This window comes from Nannobrachium achirus, assembly GCF_963921795.1.
Source record: "Nannobrachium achirus genome assembly, chromosome: 17".
Lineage (NCBI taxonomy): Eukaryota > Metazoa > Chordata > Actinopteri > Myctophiformes > Myctophidae > Nannobrachium > Nannobrachium achirus.
The window spans coordinates 41,220,582-41,238,127 of record NC_137824.1 but is presented as its reverse complement, the minus strand read 5'-3'; the positions used below and the strand labels follow the sequence as shown (position 1 = coordinate 41,238,127).

Genomic DNA, 17,546 nt, shown 5'->3' with positions numbered 1-17,546 from the left:
TGTACATGTGTGCTTTTCTACTTATGACATAACTTTAACCCAGCATTAAGTTTGTACCGCGTCTCTCTGTTCCTGTTCCGGCCCTGTCTTGTCACATATCGTCTGCCACATTGTGTCTTGTGCAAATGTATACTCTCTGTGTGCTTAGTAAACTTGAGAACATGTTGAGTGACACTGCCTTCGGTATTATCTTGTTGTCGGAGCTCGCTGCGTGCTCACTGAAGGGTAATTGAATTCGATAACCAGTCTCCACCTCTGACTCACACCAGGGAGTATTACTAAATCACATCCATGCCGCTCAAACTAAATTGATGTGGCCGATCGATAGCCGCCCTCAACGATGAATCCACCTCCGCCATGACGTGAGGGGACCTTGGTTTGTGGGTGTGAAGTGTCATTATCTGCGACATGAAGGCTCATTTTCACAATCTTAAGTTATGCACCCACATTCGCCGCTCTCGAGCCATTCGCCCGGCGATAATCCCTGGCATCTGTTGGTTCACCCTCCATATTGCCATCCGTCCATCCATCCGCCCTCATTTCCTCCACAGACGTTTTCCAATCGTCTCTCACTCGTGTTACTTCTGTCTTTCAATCTCTGTTCCTCTTTCTCGCTCTTTGGCCCCTCTTTCCAGGAGTACTTGTCTCGGACGCATTTCCGCCCTCAAAACTCCCCATGAGTTCTCTGAGTCCTGGCCCTCCCTGGTGAGATGTTATTAGGAGGGGGTGGGGGGATGTGGAGACCCACTCCCATGAGGGATGACGGTGGGAAGTGGGCGAGTCAGGGGAGGGCGGGTACGTCGAGCATGAAGAGTAGTGGCCATAAATCTACCATACATGTACTGCACACGCACACACACTGAGAGAGAGAGAGAGAGAGAGAGAGAGAGAGAGAGAGAGAAACAGAGGGAGGGAGAGAAAGAGATTTCTGCTCCCCACTCCATATACAGTCATTGTTCATTCAGCTGCAGACCCCCACACGCTAACCCCCATCACACACGCACGCATGAACTCACACACCCACGCACGTGCACACGCACGCGCACACTCACTCATGGGTACGCACGTGCACACACACAAACACATACACGCACATACATACACATCGATTAGGTGTCAATCAAGACCTTCATGTAGTCATGCTGATCAGACTACGTCAGGATGTCACTTCTAGGAGCATGTCTGATCTTCAGCGCAGTAAAGAAGTTAAGAAGTTAAGTGGCATCTGGATTTTCCATTGTAACCTGTCTTAGTCTCAGTCTGTAATAGTCTGTAGTCTGCAGCCGCAGTGAAAAAGCAAAGCGCAGATAAAAACAGCTCAAATTAAAATATTTACCTTTGGGGAGGCATACTGTCTGTCTCTCCCTTTCCATTAGGTCATGTAACCATGACCTCATTTAAGCTTAAGCTAATACACTAAAAGGCATCGCACGCAGACACTCGAAGATGATATTATCACAGGCCGAAAGTAAATCAAACTAAGATAAAGAGGAAATTGAGGAATGTGAAGTGTGAGTATATTCATCTCAAATCATCTTAATATACCGGTATATATATAAAAAAAACATACGGTAGATAATACTAATTTTTCTTGACAATCTAAAATAAATGAAAGCAACTGATACTGTAGAAACTGTCTTCACACCATATTCATGCTATTGCGACCGAAGGTCGAAATTTACTTTGAGAAACATCACAGCTTGTTCGTGTCCGTCTGTCTGGACGTGTGGACTTGCACACATTTTTACGGCTTATGGGTTTGCCACTCTGACATCATGCTCTGATGTCACTGTGATGTCAAGGGAACGACTCTAACAGAATGGGGTTTGCCGTTCTGACATCACGCCCTGGCTTCACTGTGATGTCACACTAACAGAATCCATTTTATGCCCATATATGGAGTTCCCTGATGTCATCAATATTAATGATGCCCTGTTAGAGAGATCCCTGTGATGCCAGGGGGAACATATCCATTTTATGCCCATATATGGAGATATGGAGATCCCTGTGATGCCAGGGGAACAAATCCCTTTCATGCCCATATATGGAGATCCCTGATGTCCACAACCCTGATGTCCACATCACTGTGGTGTGACCTCGCCGCTTGTCGCCCTGAGGCGTCTTAATAGTATACGATAATTGCAACTAATACGACAACCAAAATACAAACTGAAAGATGTTGAAAGACTATAAGTAAACTAAACAAAGAAAACCAAAATAAACTGAAATATACAGTAAAGTAAGTGGTGCTGAAAATAAACTGAAGCATGGAGCTCAAACTAAACACACTTAAAAACTGAACTATAATATGTAACAAAGATGCTATCACACACACGCTACGAGGCGTTGTGAGCTTGTAGATCTGCTATTTTCGGCAAAGAGGTTTGGTGTAGAGGGGGAAAAGAGCACACCAAGTACAGAGTGAAAGGTCAAGTTTATTATGTATCGACGGTTCAAGTGGTTAAATATCTGAAAACACAAATTGACATGAATCCAAAATACACCGATGACTGTGCTGTCAAACAATCTGGAATTGTCCCTGCTTCATCTCTCTCTCAACTAAGGGGTCCTTCCTTGGCCTGAAAACATGACCCCTGGCCTACAGTGATGTAGAATATGGGTAGAATATGCTTTATGTGGTAGTCAAGGAGCATTGTAGTAAATTGGATTAAGGAGTCTTTGAGGTTTGAGGTAGGCGGTTGAACAGATGAGACCAAAAGACCGGACTTTGTATAATAAGGAAAAAGTTTTAATACACAACGTTGCATCAGTCAACTGTGGCGATCCTGCCATCTAAGTGGAGTCGAGGCAGGGGCCCGTCTCTGTGGTCTACAAGGTGTTTATAGTACTCCTAACATCAGTAGTGTCTACCTACATGCATATACTTGAGATAAGGCAATTACATATCTGTACACATTCCCATACATGTGTGGTGTGTGCCGTCTGTCTGTCTGTCTGAGTGTCTGTCCGACTGTATCTCCACGGTGGCTGGAGCAATTGATCTGAATCCGCATGACCGTTAGCATATGAACAGACCTGACATAACTGCGAAGCCCGTTTGTCACAACAAATCGTATGCTGTATATTAGCATTTTTATCGTGTATCTATTCTGCATCTAGCATGAGGCATATCTAATTCTGCATCTAGCATGAGGCATATCTATTCTGCATCTAGCATGAGGCAAATATTTTAAACCAAATCTTTGCTTCTGGGGGTCCCCGGAAGAAAAAAAATAGATTGAGATGGGGGTCCGCGGCCAAACACATATCTTTTTGGGGTTACTTGACATGACAAAGTTGGAATCACTGATATATAGCATATGTTTTTCAGAAAACTGTTAGGATTTACTTTGTTGACTCAAGAATGCTGTGTCTGCTGGGAGGAATGTGTGTGTGTGTGTGTGTGTGTGTGTGTGTGTGTGTGTGTGTGTGTGTGTGTGTGTGTGTGTGTGTGTGTGTGTGTGTGTGTGTGTGTGTGTGTGTGTGTGTGTGTGTGTGTGTGTGTGTGTGGTTTTGGGGGGGGGGGTCGCCGTGGCTGGGACTACTGCCCACAGGGGAGAACACTTTCACCTCACATGTTATATTTATATTAAACCAATCCCTCTACACCAGGGGTGGGCAACTTTGATGATGGCGAGGGCCACTATATTTCCACCTTCACTCCAGAGGGCCACATTGCATATAGTTACGTCCTACTTTGTCATATCTCATACAAAATAAGCAAAAATAGCAGATCTACAAGCTCAAAACGCATCGCGCTGCGATGCGTTTTGAGCTTGTAGATAGGCTATTTTTGCTTCTTTTGAATTGGAATCCTGAATTATTTTTTGATGTTTTTTAATTGAAATCCTGAAATGTAAATGTTTTATCTAATTTCAAATGCATTTAGTTATATACTCATGTTAACTTTATGAACCTAAATACGAATACATTGGACATAAAAAAATACATTTTAATACTACTATACTAGTCATTAAGCTACTAATATAGACTGACGGAATTAAAGTAGGTCTTGTTTGGAATTGTAACAGCTGAAATCAGTAATATATCAGTATTCCGGTATTAACCTGCGGGCCGCATTAAGTGAAGGTGGGGGCCGCATGTGGCCCCTGGGCTGCCTGTTGCCCATGTATGCTCTACACTGTCTACAGATTTACCAACACTGTATGTCTCAATACATTGCACTCCTCCATGGGTTAAACAAATCTACAATTGTGTGTCCATTACCAATTCCCCAAACACAGCCTGACAACACAGAAAAGCTACTTTCAACACATTTTCATGTTATATTGTTTTTTATTATATTACAAATTAATGCTCTTTGCATTTTGCTGGGGTCTCCAACATTTCTTCTGATATTCCAACATTTCCTCATGCAAGCACCACTTCTACAAACTACAAAGTTACTTTCAATCCCTCATATATTTGTACACAACCCATCACCTACACTCTGCACATAATTTTAAGATCATATCTTCAAACGGGTAAGGACTAGTACGGTATAATACACTACAGCAAGGGTTTTCAAAGTAGGTGACCGGGCGGGCACCCTGGGGTACCGTGACGGCAGTCCAGGGGTGCCGCAAGATAATTTGATAATATTTGGAATTTATTTGGACAATTACTGTAAAAACAACTATTTAGGATAATTTTAAACTTGAATTATAAATCTTCAGTCAGTTCTAACCAAAGTAGCCATTATCTCAATGTTTTCCTTGCTAAAGTTTGCCATAAATATAAAGTGCCAGGAGTGAAAAGGCACCCCTACATTCATTAAAGCTATACTGTGTAAGTTGCTCAACTAGTGGTCAGTAGCGTCCGCGTCTTTCGGCCGTTTTTCGCCGCGGACCGGGCCTCACACCCCCGCGTCACCCCCGCGTCTGCCTCCACCTCGCCGAGATCTATCTTTAGAGGGGTCCCTGGTTCCTGTGCGTTCAGGCATTCCGGAGAAACGGAGTGTTTCACCCGAGTATAGATAGAGACACACGGGCGCCTACAAATATGGCCGCCCTATTGTGATAGCTAGCGACCCCACTTCAAGATGCGCTGTGATTGGCCGGCAGTGTATAACCCTCGCTGTGATTGGCCGATAGTGTATGATGACGTAATTTTTGCGCGAAAACCGGACCCCGGTCAGGATCATAGAAAACATATAAAGAGAAGGCTTCAGAAGCTGAAAATAACGGAGTGGGTGTTCTAAAACTTTAGCGATTTAAGAGTTAGGACAATTTTAAGATTTGTTTTATAAAAAAAGTTACATGGTACAACTTTAAGATAATGTAGGGGTGCCTTGGATGAAAAAAAGTATTTGTAGGGGTGCCCTAACTAAAAATGTTTGGGAATCCCTGCACTACAGCATCTTCAAGATTGCTCATATTCCCAGCAACAGCTGGTTCCTACAGTGCAGGAGTTGACTGGACAAACAGTGCAATGCCGAGGTCATTCAAGGAACCATTGAGCTCCATGAGCAACTCAGCAGAGTTAGCTCGAGTCTGCTTGCATCTGCAGTATCTCACATCAATACCTTCACATTGCCGTGTCTGTGATGGATCACTTTATGAAACCCAAACTGACAGAGGAACAGCAACGTATCGTATTACACCAAATCGTACCAGATCCTCTCGACATCCTGTGCTCAATCTACCGTGGTTCACACTTCACCTGAACATTCAACATCCATCTTTGCCCCGTGTTCTGTGTTTGTCTGTAAAAGGAGTTGGCCAGGCCAGGCGTCAGTAACCTCCTCGTTTTTCAAAAAAAAAAACAAGCCCCAGGACTCTGACCCCTGGAATCCACTTCTTCTTTTTTGTTCCATTTTTATCAGACATCAGCAGGACTCACACAGTCATGCATTAGTCACTGTTGGCATCTTGGCTTCAGACCATGCAGCCCCATTCCTCTAGATTGTGAATGTCATTTTTAAAACTTTATCAGGATGGCAGATTGACAGTGGCTCCAATCGGAGACCAAGCAGGGGGTCAAAGTAAACACTAAACAGGCTTAATTTCTTTCACAAAAGTTAAGCACACAGTATAGAAAGGCTCAATTCATGGGGCAATTGCTTCTGCTGCCAGTCTGCTGCGAAGGTTTACATAACCTCTCCTTCGTTGAACTGTGTTTAATAAAATCTAATTAAAGCTGGTTCTACAACCTTTTCTCAGAGGCACCGTGTAATGGATGTAAATTACAATTCTGTAATTTCATAGCCTTTGCATTGACAAATGCCATTTTCCATGATGAGGAATAGTTGTCGTCTCTTGCGAGAATGAGAAACAACCTGATCAAACAAATGTGAATGTGGCAGCTTTCCAATTTGTATAATGTTATAGATAACCATACCATTTCTTCCATGAGATTTGTACAAAAATAATAAAAAACTCTATTCCCATAATGAGTCACATTATGCAGAGGCAGAGTGGTTTCTTTTTTATCCACTTTCCAAGACACCTCTCAAAACCTCAAGTGTGACGAGGACTCTTGACATTTCCTGTTTACAGTAAGTGTGTGTCATTTCCATCTGGTCACGTTGGTACTTCCCTATAGAAAAAAACATACTTCTACAATAATGTCAATATTAACATAATCTCAGTCTGAATGAAATGAACAGGGTTTGTATTGGTCTCTAGCCTGAACATACATCCCATTTATAACATACCACAGTGTACAGTATAGGATTGGTCAGCAATCAGAGTATTGAACTGCATGCCGGTGAAGTTGAAGAAGCTGAATTTATTTTTGGTCACGTCTAGAATCGACTTCCTTTGCAACAGTAAAGAACAGGAACCACAGATACATGTACGCTGTTGGGGTGGTGCTTATTGTGGGCAGAATATCTGTCTGTTGTCGGCAGTAGCATTGTTTGTGCTCTGACTTCCCAGATGCATCCTTCATATTATCTTTTCATCTCCATCCTTATCAAAGGCAAGTCAATATCCTACATTCGTGTTTTGTTTTGTGTGTGTGTGCGTGCGTGCCTGATAAACTTCTGCTGGTGAATAGCAAAAATAGCACATCTTACAATACAAGCTCGCAATGTGTTGTGCAATGTGTGGTGACCTTGCTTATCGGGGGTTAGAACTGTGGGTGTAGAGATTTTGGGTCTGCTATCCTGATCCTCATCTGACCTGACTGTTTTTGTTCTCTCCCACAGCGTGTAAAGCTACCTCGGTAGTGTTTGGCAACCACGGACACAACATTACTCTGCCCTGTAGCTACGACGCACGGGCTCATGGCGTACTGCCAGCGTGCTGGGGACGAGCGGAAGTCCCCCTGTCCAAATGTTCAGACACCATCCTCTCCTCCTGGTACGGGGCCGTGGATTTCCGGCAGTCCCCCAGGTACCAGTTCCTGGGAAGGGAGAGCGAAGGAGACGTGTCTTTGACCATTGTCCACGCCCAGACGGGCGACTCTGGAATGTACGGCTGCAGGGTGGAGGTCCCGGGCTTGTTCAACGACATCAAAGTGAACATCCTCCTGACGGTAGTGGAAGCAGGTAATGTTCACATCTGTGTTTTAGAGTACTTTAATGGGTTAGTGCTACAGTTTTGAAGTGCTGAACTTCAAAACAGCGATCCATTAGGTTAACGCATTAAGACCCGATTCTACAAATGTCTTCTAGGTCTTAACAGTTTTCTGAAAAAGCTGTATTGCTATATCGGTAGTGCTCAAGCTTTTTCATGTGAAGGACCCCCAAAATTATATGTATCTGACCGCGGACCCCCATAAACTCTCATATTTATATGAGATACATAATGTGATTCTTGTGTAAATGCTAAACTAAAATATAAATTGGTTAAAGTAGTTCAAATGTTTGCGACACTGATGCTTTCCTGGATTGAATGGGTTTACCGTATGTTTTTAGCAGCTCCGGTGGAAGAGGAACCCATTACACAGGATCACCTGCTGCCCAGTGTCGCAGGACAAGGTGAGCGCATACATAATCGTTAGAACAGGGGTCTTCAACCTTTTCAGGCCAAGGACCCCTTGGCTGAGAGAGAGATGAAGCAGGGACCCCCTCTATACGGTATATTGTATAAAAATGTGTTGCAGATGCAGCACTATCATCATGTTAGAGTAATGTGTATTTTCAGACATTGAACCACTTGAACCGTCAAATACTTTAGTCTGCTCTTCTTATCCCACTACAAACCTCTCTACAAGCTCACAACGCCTCGCACTGCGAGGCGTTGTGAGCTTGTAGATCGGCTATTTTTGGCTAATGTTCCACTCAGAATAGATGATAGGGTTCAAGTGGTTAATGTAAAAAATATGATTCTATCACACAAATATTTTGCGCCCCCCCCCCCCCCTGTAGTAACTCTGAGGAGGGGTCCCAGACCCCCTGTTGAAGACCCCTGCGTTAGAAAGTAACCACTTTGACCGAAGCACAATGGACACTTTTTAAACATTCACAAATGTTTAAACTGTAGGGAGAAAGACACATTATATTTCAATCTAATTTGCTGGTGGTTCATGTGTGTGTGTGTGTGTTGTGTGTGTGTGTGTGTGTGTGTGTGTGTGTGTGTGTGTGTGTGTGTGTGTGTGTGTGTGTGTGTGTGTGTGTGTGTGTGTGTGCGTGCGTGCGTGTGTGTGCGTGCGCGCGCGCTTGCGTGTGTACGTGCGTGTGTGCGTGCGTACGAGCGATAAAGCCATAGCACTTGATTTTGCTTCAAATGTACCGGTAACATGCATTATGATTACAATTTCTAATTACTTCCATACATTGTGTAACCCTACTTGTGCACAAGGCGCAAGTTGGCACCTCGACAGAGTGCAGTTTTAGTTATTATTAAGGCTGGCAGAATGGTTTTGCAGTCTATGAAGTACTGGGTAGAGGCAGCTGTTCATTCAGTCTCATGCCATAGTTCCTGTCTAGCATTTGAAGATAACGGTAACTCTGGTCTGCGCTCTCACACTCTGACACACAGTGGTAAACATTTAGGCTGCCTACTCCAAAGATAAACTCCTTATAATATGGTCAATTTATTCTTAGAAATTCTGACAAAATACGTATTTGAATACATTTCTCTGGCCTGTATTTATATTTTATATTTTGATACATTTTTTTGACCCAGTATTTGTATTTTGTATCAAAATACTTTTCAAAGTATTTTCGCCCATCTCTGACTACATTCTTTATTCCCGATAGACGGAGCCGTTTGCATTGTATTTCGTATCGTAAGTAAACTTCAGTATAACCAACTGTGTCAAACCCCTACAGAGATGTTGACAACATCAGTATTTGGAACAGAAACTTCAGAGACTTCTAACTACCCCGAGATGGAATTTGTCAAAGCTCAGGTATGGATTATGTTGGTGAATATGAACAAAAGTATGCATTGTCTGTTTGTATGCATGTGTTTGTCTTTGTTTGTGTTAGTAGTGGGGGAGCAGTAAAAAAAAATGTACAATGTTCGTTCTTTTTTATGTTTTGATTGGGATTCTATGCTGCAGTTTTATATTCTATAGGCTTTGTGCAGCATAGAGGTTCTTCAAGTAAGTCAGTGCATCCGTGGTTTCAGAGAATGTAAATGCACTGTGTAAATCAATGCATTGATAAAGACAATCTCCTTTTGAATACTTAAGTATTTTTTCTATACTGTTTCTATACTGTGTGTGTGTGTGTGTGTGTGTGTGTGTGTGTGTGTGTGTGTGTGTGTGTGTGTGTGTGTGTGTGTGTGTGTGTGTGTGCGCGCGTGTGTGCGCGTGTGCGTGCGTGCGTGCGTGCGTGCGTGCGTGCGTGCGTGCGTGTGAGCACTATTTTCTTTTTTAAATATATGTCAGTGTACGTTCTTTATCCTACATGCTTGGTTTGATTTATTACAGGCCCTTTCATTCATAATATTATTCGTCTTTCAATTCAGGGAAGGTTCAACGACTTTCTGGAGGTGGGGAACCTTGGCAGGTTGGCAGCAATTTTCTGCATCACCATCATCATAATCCTTGCCCTTATTTTTGGTAAGTGTGGAGGGGATTATAGTTTATGTGCCATTTAACATGTGTGCGTTTAACAGTTTGAACATGCACAGGCCTCTGTTCTCTTTCAAGCAGCCGCAGCTGCAGTGCGTGGGTCGATCACTTTCCATTTTTAGACTGCATTCAGTGGGGGATCGTTAATTAAATGTCCCTCAATGTTTATGTTTCTTCCACACAGGGAAAAGACGTGTGAACAAAACGAGGACAGCTGAGCATGCTGAGAACATATATGAAGACATCCAAATGTACGCATGATGGACAGACAGTGGGGAATGAGAGAGGTGTTGTGCAGAGGTGTCAATTGGGCATGGCAAGGTACTGTATGGCAGCTGCCATACCTTGCTACAGGGGGGGGGGGAAATACTTCTTAAAATAAATTCATCATGCCTGTTGCTAAGGTATGGCAACATGACTGGTGGGAATAGGTGCGCGTGCAAGACACCAGTCATGTTACCATACCTTAGCTTTTGCTGAACGCCACTGGTGTTGTGTCTATGAGGTGTTGTTAGATGAAGGGGAAGTCCTACTGAATGTTCTCCAATCCCATCAGCTCTCTCTCTCTGTGTGTGTGTGTGTGTGTGTGTGTGTGTGTGTGTGTGTGTGTGTGTGTGTGTGTGTGTGTGTGCGTGCATGTGCGTGCATGTGCGTGTGTGCGTGGGAGAATGTTTTTTGCAGGTCTTTCAGTCCGATTGTATCAAAAAAGCAACTTGGTTAAGGCAGCGGAAGCTTGCGTGATTGGCTGTGCGGAGGTGACGAAAGTCGAGGAGACGGAGATGCACCTAAACATAACCTTAACCCTAACCTCAGTAAAACTAACGCTGGTGAATGCTAACCTGGTGAATGTTAACCCGGGAGGTCGTCTCCACTGATACACTCGGGCTGAAAGATCTACAAAAAACACTCTCCTGTGTGTGTGTGTGTGTGTGTGTGTGTGTGTGTGTGTGTGTGTGTGTGTGTGTGTGTGTGTGTGTGTGTGTGTGTGTTGGGGGGGGGGGGGGGGTTGTTTATTATTGGGTTCATGGGAGGAAATTGTTAAATTCCATATATAGGAGCCTTAGGAGGTCACACTTTGTCGTACAAAGCCCTGCTGTGCGGCCTTACTCTGAGGAGTAATTGGAGCATTTGATTTGTAGGCTTTGGCAAGGGTCCTCCTGAATTTATAGTTTGCGAACTGAGCTGGAATTTAGCTCAATCATGAGCCTTCTATAACTTCATCTCTGATCCTTTTCCTGACAGTCACCATGAACTGGTGCTGTATTTTATAGACACAGTGCCACCTAGTGGACTGTAGGCATTATTGACAGATGGTCAATGGTTTGACAAAATGATGTATTTCTGGCATTATCCAATATAATATAATGTATATACATCCATACAGTATATACAGTACATACAGTATACATACATACATACATACATACATACATGGGTGGGTGACGTGACGTAGCGTTTTCGCTGTCCTCGGTGTCAAACATGTATAAATAAAAAATATATTTGTCAAAAACCTTCTGAATATTGTGCAGGACATTAAGCTTTATGTGAACTTACTCAAGATTAAAACATTTCATTCCTCATTTCTTCAGAATCTTCAACCAAACATGGTAAATGTCATCTGGTGTGACTGTCCCGACCTTGTTTCTCAAAGTGGGAACTTGAATAAAACTAAGAAAAAGAATTGCTAAAATTCATTTAAAAATGAATTTAGGCAAAAAAAATGTCTATTTGTGAGCCTATATCTTTTCAAAGTCCAAGCATAATGTTTTCAGTCATTTCTGATCAAAAAGATTTTGTCCCCCAAACCAAAATCATCTGGTGTGACACTAGTTTGGAAAAATTAAACAGGCAATAATTTGGACACCTACTGGGCTAGAGAGGTCCTTCTTCTGTAAGGCTATTCAGCACTCCCAGCACAACTGCAAGACAGGTGTCTGAGGTGAGTTATGATTTTAACATTTTCATGAAATGCCATCTTGTTGAAACTTTGACAAGTGTGGCACTTCTGGATGTCATCTGGTGTGACACCTTTTTCATTAATAAAGCAAAAGTTATTTGAAACTTTGGTCATAATTACATGTAAATCTAGGTTGTTTTGTTATAGCTAGCATGTTGTTAGCATGCTAATGTGTACCTGGTAGCCTCAAGGTAGTCCTAAATGCAGAAAACGTCATCTGGTGTGACACTTCGTCATCTGGTGTGACATATCTGCTTGTCACGCCAGATGACTTGATTGTCACACCAGATGATATATACTGTATTTTCCTACAGACATAACAATAAATAACAAGTCCCATGTTTCTTTTGTCCATTTAAAACATTTTAACATGTTTAAAACAACGTTTTAAACATTTTTACATAATTTAATTTAGCTTCATTCGGTGATACAGCAAATTCATCAGACAGAGCAGAAACCCCTTCACAGAAACCTAAACCTTATATTGTGGTAACACTTTATAATAACTATCCGTTATAAGCAGTTAATATAAGACACTTGACAACAGAAAATGGGCTGTACAGAAAATGTGATTTTATTATTTCCAAAATACACTATTCTAATCTAATCTAATACTTTTGTACTTTCACTCACTGGACTGGACAATGAGGTAAGGTAGGACCCGAGACAAACATAGCGAAAATAGCTGATCTACAAGCTCTCAACGCATTGTGCTGCGAGAGCTTGTAGATCAGCTATTTTCGGAGTTGCACAACCCAGCACTCTTTAGCTAGTGGAGATGTGGTGTAACGACATGATTCGTAAATAAATTTGTTCAACTCAAAATGCTGTGTTCAAGTTCAGGAGACTTCGGAAAAAAGTAATACACCTGAATGCTGAGTTGTTTCCAATAATTGGTGTTAATAAAATGTTGCCTTGGCTCCCAGTGTGGCTATGCACCTTATTGTCTCTTTAAGATCCTTCTGCCGTGGGCCGGCAGAAGACTTAGGTGTGCGTAGCATTCCTGTGCACATCCTCATCATCCATCTACTACTACAATTCTTTGTTATCCTATGTTAAGGCCCAACAATACTATCCTGTTCAGAAATATTAAGGCCATGTTATTTAATGTTAAAGCAATTTTACTGTTGCTGTTTTTCCTGGGTAATTGTTTAATCAATCAGTAAAGTTCAGTACTCACTAATAGGTAGGTTAAAACACAGTTTGCTTTGACACATGAAGATATGGTCATCTGGTGTGACACTAAGTCATCTGGTGTGACATTCCAAATAGTGAGAAATCATACCTTTATTAATGATGAAACCGAAAAAATGTGTATGGTTTACATAGAAAATAGTATCAGGAAGAGTCACAAATATTTGTGTAATTTTAAAGAAAGTTTTTGTCAGAATAAAATTAAAATATGTTGAAAGATCGACAACATGGGCCTCACACAGAGTGTTGATTATGAAAAAAATATACAGATTCAATTAATTTTCACAAAACTATAGTGGATCACAGGTTAGTTATGATAAAGGACTTTGATAAAGTGAGTAACTTAAGAAAGGTGTACTCCATTTTCATTTTATGAACAATTATTGTCATGTCACACCAGATGACGGTTTTAGGCACAAGTACAACAAACTGCTCAATAAAGTCTGATTACAATAAAATATCTAAAAACAAAATGTGTTTCCATAAAGTTGAGAGTGAGTAGAACAAAAGTAAATAATTTTTATGCCTGCTATTTAAAGTTTTTTAAAAAACATGTTTTTTGGGGCGTCACGTCACTGACCCACAGTATACATACATACATACATACATACATACATACATAGGCTACATACATACATACATGTATACATACATACATACATACATACAGTGACGTGACGCCCCAAAAAATGTGTTTTTAAAAAAACTTTAAATTGCAGGCATAAAAGTTATTTACTTTTGTTCTACTCACTCTCAACCTTATGGAAATACATTTTGTTTTTAGATATTTTATTGGAATCAGACTTTATTCAGCAGTTTGTTGTACTTGTGCCTAAAATCGTCATATGGTGTGACATGAAAATAATTGTTCATAAAATGAAAATGGAGTACATCTTTCTTAAGTTACTCACTTTATCAAAGTCCTTTATCATAACTAACCAGTGATCCACTATAGTTTTTTGAAAATTAATTATATCTGTATATTTTTTTCATAATCGACACTCTGTGTGAGGCCCATGTTCATGATCTTACAACATATTTTAAATGTATTCTCTCAAAACTTTCTCTAAAATTACACAAATATTTGTGACTCTTCCTGATAATATTCTCTATGTAATCCATAAACATTTTTTTGGTTTAATCATTAATAAAGGTATGATTTCTCACTATTTGGAATGTCACACCAAATGATTTAGTGTCACACCGTATGATCATATCTTCATGTGTCAAAGCAAACTGTGTTTTAACCTACCTATTAGTGAGTACTGAACTTTACTGATTGATTAAACAATTACCCAGGATAACATGGCCTTAATATTTCTGAACAGGATATTATTGTAGGGCTTTAACATGGGATAAGAAAGAATTGTAGTAGTAGATGGATGATGAGGATGTGCACAGGAATGCTACGCACACCTAAGTCTTCTGCCGGCCCACGGCAGAAGGATCCTAAAGGGACAATAAGGCGCATAGCCACACTTGGAGCCAAGGCATTGAAGGCAACATTTTATTAACACCAATTAGTGGAAACAGAACTCAGCATTCAGGTAAATTGCTTTTTTCCGAAGTCTCCTGAACTTGAACACAGCATTTTGTGTTGAACAAATGTAATTAGGAATCATGACATTACACCACATCTCCACTAGCTAAAGAGTGCTGGGTTGCGCAACTCTGAAAATAGCTGATCTACAAGCTCTCGCAGCACAACGTCTAGTTTTGTCTCGGGTCCTACCTTAACACTGTCCACTGTCCAGTCCAGTGAGTGAAAGTACAAAAGTATTAGATCAGATTAGATTATACATTTAGACTGTATTGTACATCAGCCAGTCGTATTTGGTGAGGGTAGCAAACCGGCTGCCTTGTTGCGGTTCTGCTATGCCACAGACAACCTCCTGCTCTTCGTAGAAAAGGCAGTCTCGCCCCTTTGGCTCCTCTCTCCTTGCTGGGTCATTGTTTAGTTTCTCCCTGTACTTTCTCGTTCTCTCAGCACTTGTCATTTTCCAGCTGACAAAAGAAAATGGAATGTATAGTTTAAGACAAAGAGAAAATATTGTTTAGATTGAAACAATATGTTAAGGTTTCTGTGAAGGGGTTTCTGCTCTGTCTGATGAATTTGAAGTATCACTGAATGAAGCTAAATTACATTTTATGTAAACATGTTTAAAACAAATGTTTAAATGTACAAAAGAAACATGGAACTTTGTTATTTGTTGTTATTGCGACCGTAGGTCGCAGTTACTTGCACACTATCCAAACCTCCACCGGCTGTCCCTCCGTCACTCCCTCCGTCACTCCCTCTGTCACACGTCACACGTCACACTTTTGCCCTGCTCATATCTCTGCAACCGTTGCCCCGATCCATGCCAGATTTTGCACACACACTCCTTGCCTGCCAAACTACAACCTCCAAGGACCCCCGGAGTTTCGGGGACCCCCAGGTCCCTGGGGGACCCCCAGGTGTAAAAAATTACCAAATGTGCAAAAATGACCAAATGACCACCCCAACGGGGCTGCTCTCTCTGTGTCACACACACACACACACACACACACACACACACACACACACACACACACACACACACACACTCTCTCTCTCTCTCAAACATAATGTGTGACCTGCCAAGTGGCAAGGAATGTTGCCACTGTCCTCTCTCTCTCTCACACACACACACACACACACACACACACACACACACACACACACACACACACACACACACACACACACACCCCTTCACACCAGGGAGTCCAGGAAGGATGAGCCTCCATGCTTAAATAAACAGACCTGGGTCCACTATCAAGATCTGCCTGTGGGTGTGTCTACTTTTAGCAGGAGAGCTTGCATCTTGCATGCTAGTATTGGCATTTCTCCCAAACTCAATGAAGACAACACACAAGATTTGAAGAGTATCTCTACAGTCACCCTGCTCCTACAGATTTTGCCCTAAAATCATGCACACCAGTACACAGTATCTCTACAGTCATGTAATCACAACGCATCTGTCCCATCTAGCGCCACCATCAGGACGATTTTGCACAAACTACTTTTTGGCCTATTTATGGAGATAAGCGACCAACGGTCGCTTATCTCCCGATTAGGGAGTCTTACTGGTATCTGCACACTATCCAAACCTCCACCGGCTGTCCCTCCGTCACTCCCTCCGTCACTCCCTCTGTCACACGTCACACGTCACACTTTTGCCCTGCTCATATCTCTGCAACCGTTGCCCCGATCCATGCCAGATTTTGCACACACACTCCTTGCCTGCCAAACTACAACCTCCAAGGACCCCCGGAGTTTCGGGGACCCCCAGGTCCCTGGGGGACCCCCAGGTGTAAAAAATTACCAAATGTGCAAAAATGACCAAATGACCACCCCAACGGGGCTGCTCTCTCTGTGTCACACACACACACACACACACACACACACACACACACACACACACACACACACACACACACACACACACACACACACTCTCTCTCTCTCTCTCAAACATAATGTGTGACCTGCCAAGTGGCAAGGAATGTTGCCACTGTCCTCTCTCTCTCACACACACACACACACACACACACACACACACACACACACACACACACACACACACACACACACCCCCTTCACACCAGGGAGTCCAGGAAGGATGAGCCTCCATGCTTAAATAAACAGACCTGGGTCCACTATCAAGATCTGCCTGTGGGTGTGTCTACTTTTAGCAGGAGAGCTTGCATCTTGCATGCTAGTATTGGCATTTCTCCCAAACTCAATGAAGACAACACACAAGATTTGAAGACTTCTAGAAGAAATGAGACTTTTGCAAGAACATACCACAAAGGTTAGTTGTATACATTAGCTATTGTTCATAACTACACAGTCATGTCATCAAAATGCATCTGTCCCATCTAGCGCCACCATCTGGCTGATTTTTAAAAAACACATTTTTGGACACTGCTCCTACAGAATTTGCCCTAAAATCACACAAACCACTACACAGTATCTCTACAGTCACCCTGCTCCTACAGATTTTGCCCTAAAATCATGCACACCAGTACACAGTATCTCTACAGTCATGTAATCACAACGCATCTGTCCCATCTAGCGCCACCATCAGGACGATTTTGCACAAACTACTTTTTGGCCTATTTATGGAGATAAGCGACCAACGGTCGCTTATCTCCCGATTAGGGAGTCTTACTGGTATCTGTAGTTAAATACAGTATAAATCATATGGTGTTACGGTCAAGTCATATGGTGTGACAAGCAGACATGTCACACCATATGATTAAGTGTCACACCATATTACTGTTTTCTCCATTTAGGTTTACCTTGAGGCTACTATGTACACATTAGCATGCTAACAGCATGCTAGCTATAACAAAGCAGCCTAGATCTACATGGAAATATGACCAAAACTTCAAATAACTT

At 42.0% G+C, this 17,546-nt stretch overlaps 1 protein-coding gene across 1 annotated transcript; it reads left to right on the top strand.

Annotated features, from left to right (window-relative positions):
* Positions 1–357: 357 nt before the first annotated feature.
* LOC308302487 (hepatitis A virus cellular receptor 2 homolog) lies at positions 358–10,264 on the top strand (the record flags this gene model as incomplete). Its single annotated transcript, XM_080746742.1, has 8 exons — positions 358–362; positions 636–705; positions 5,714–5,735; positions 7,151–7,492; positions 7,862–7,924; positions 9,221–9,300; positions 9,864–9,957; positions 10,154–10,264. 8 exons carry the CDS (start codon positions 358–360, stop codon positions 10,228–10,230), a joined length of 753 nt encoding a protein of 250 aa, XP_080602868.1. The 3' UTR covers positions 10,231–10,264.
* Between the last annotated feature and the right edge of the window lie 7,282 nt (positions 10,265–17,546).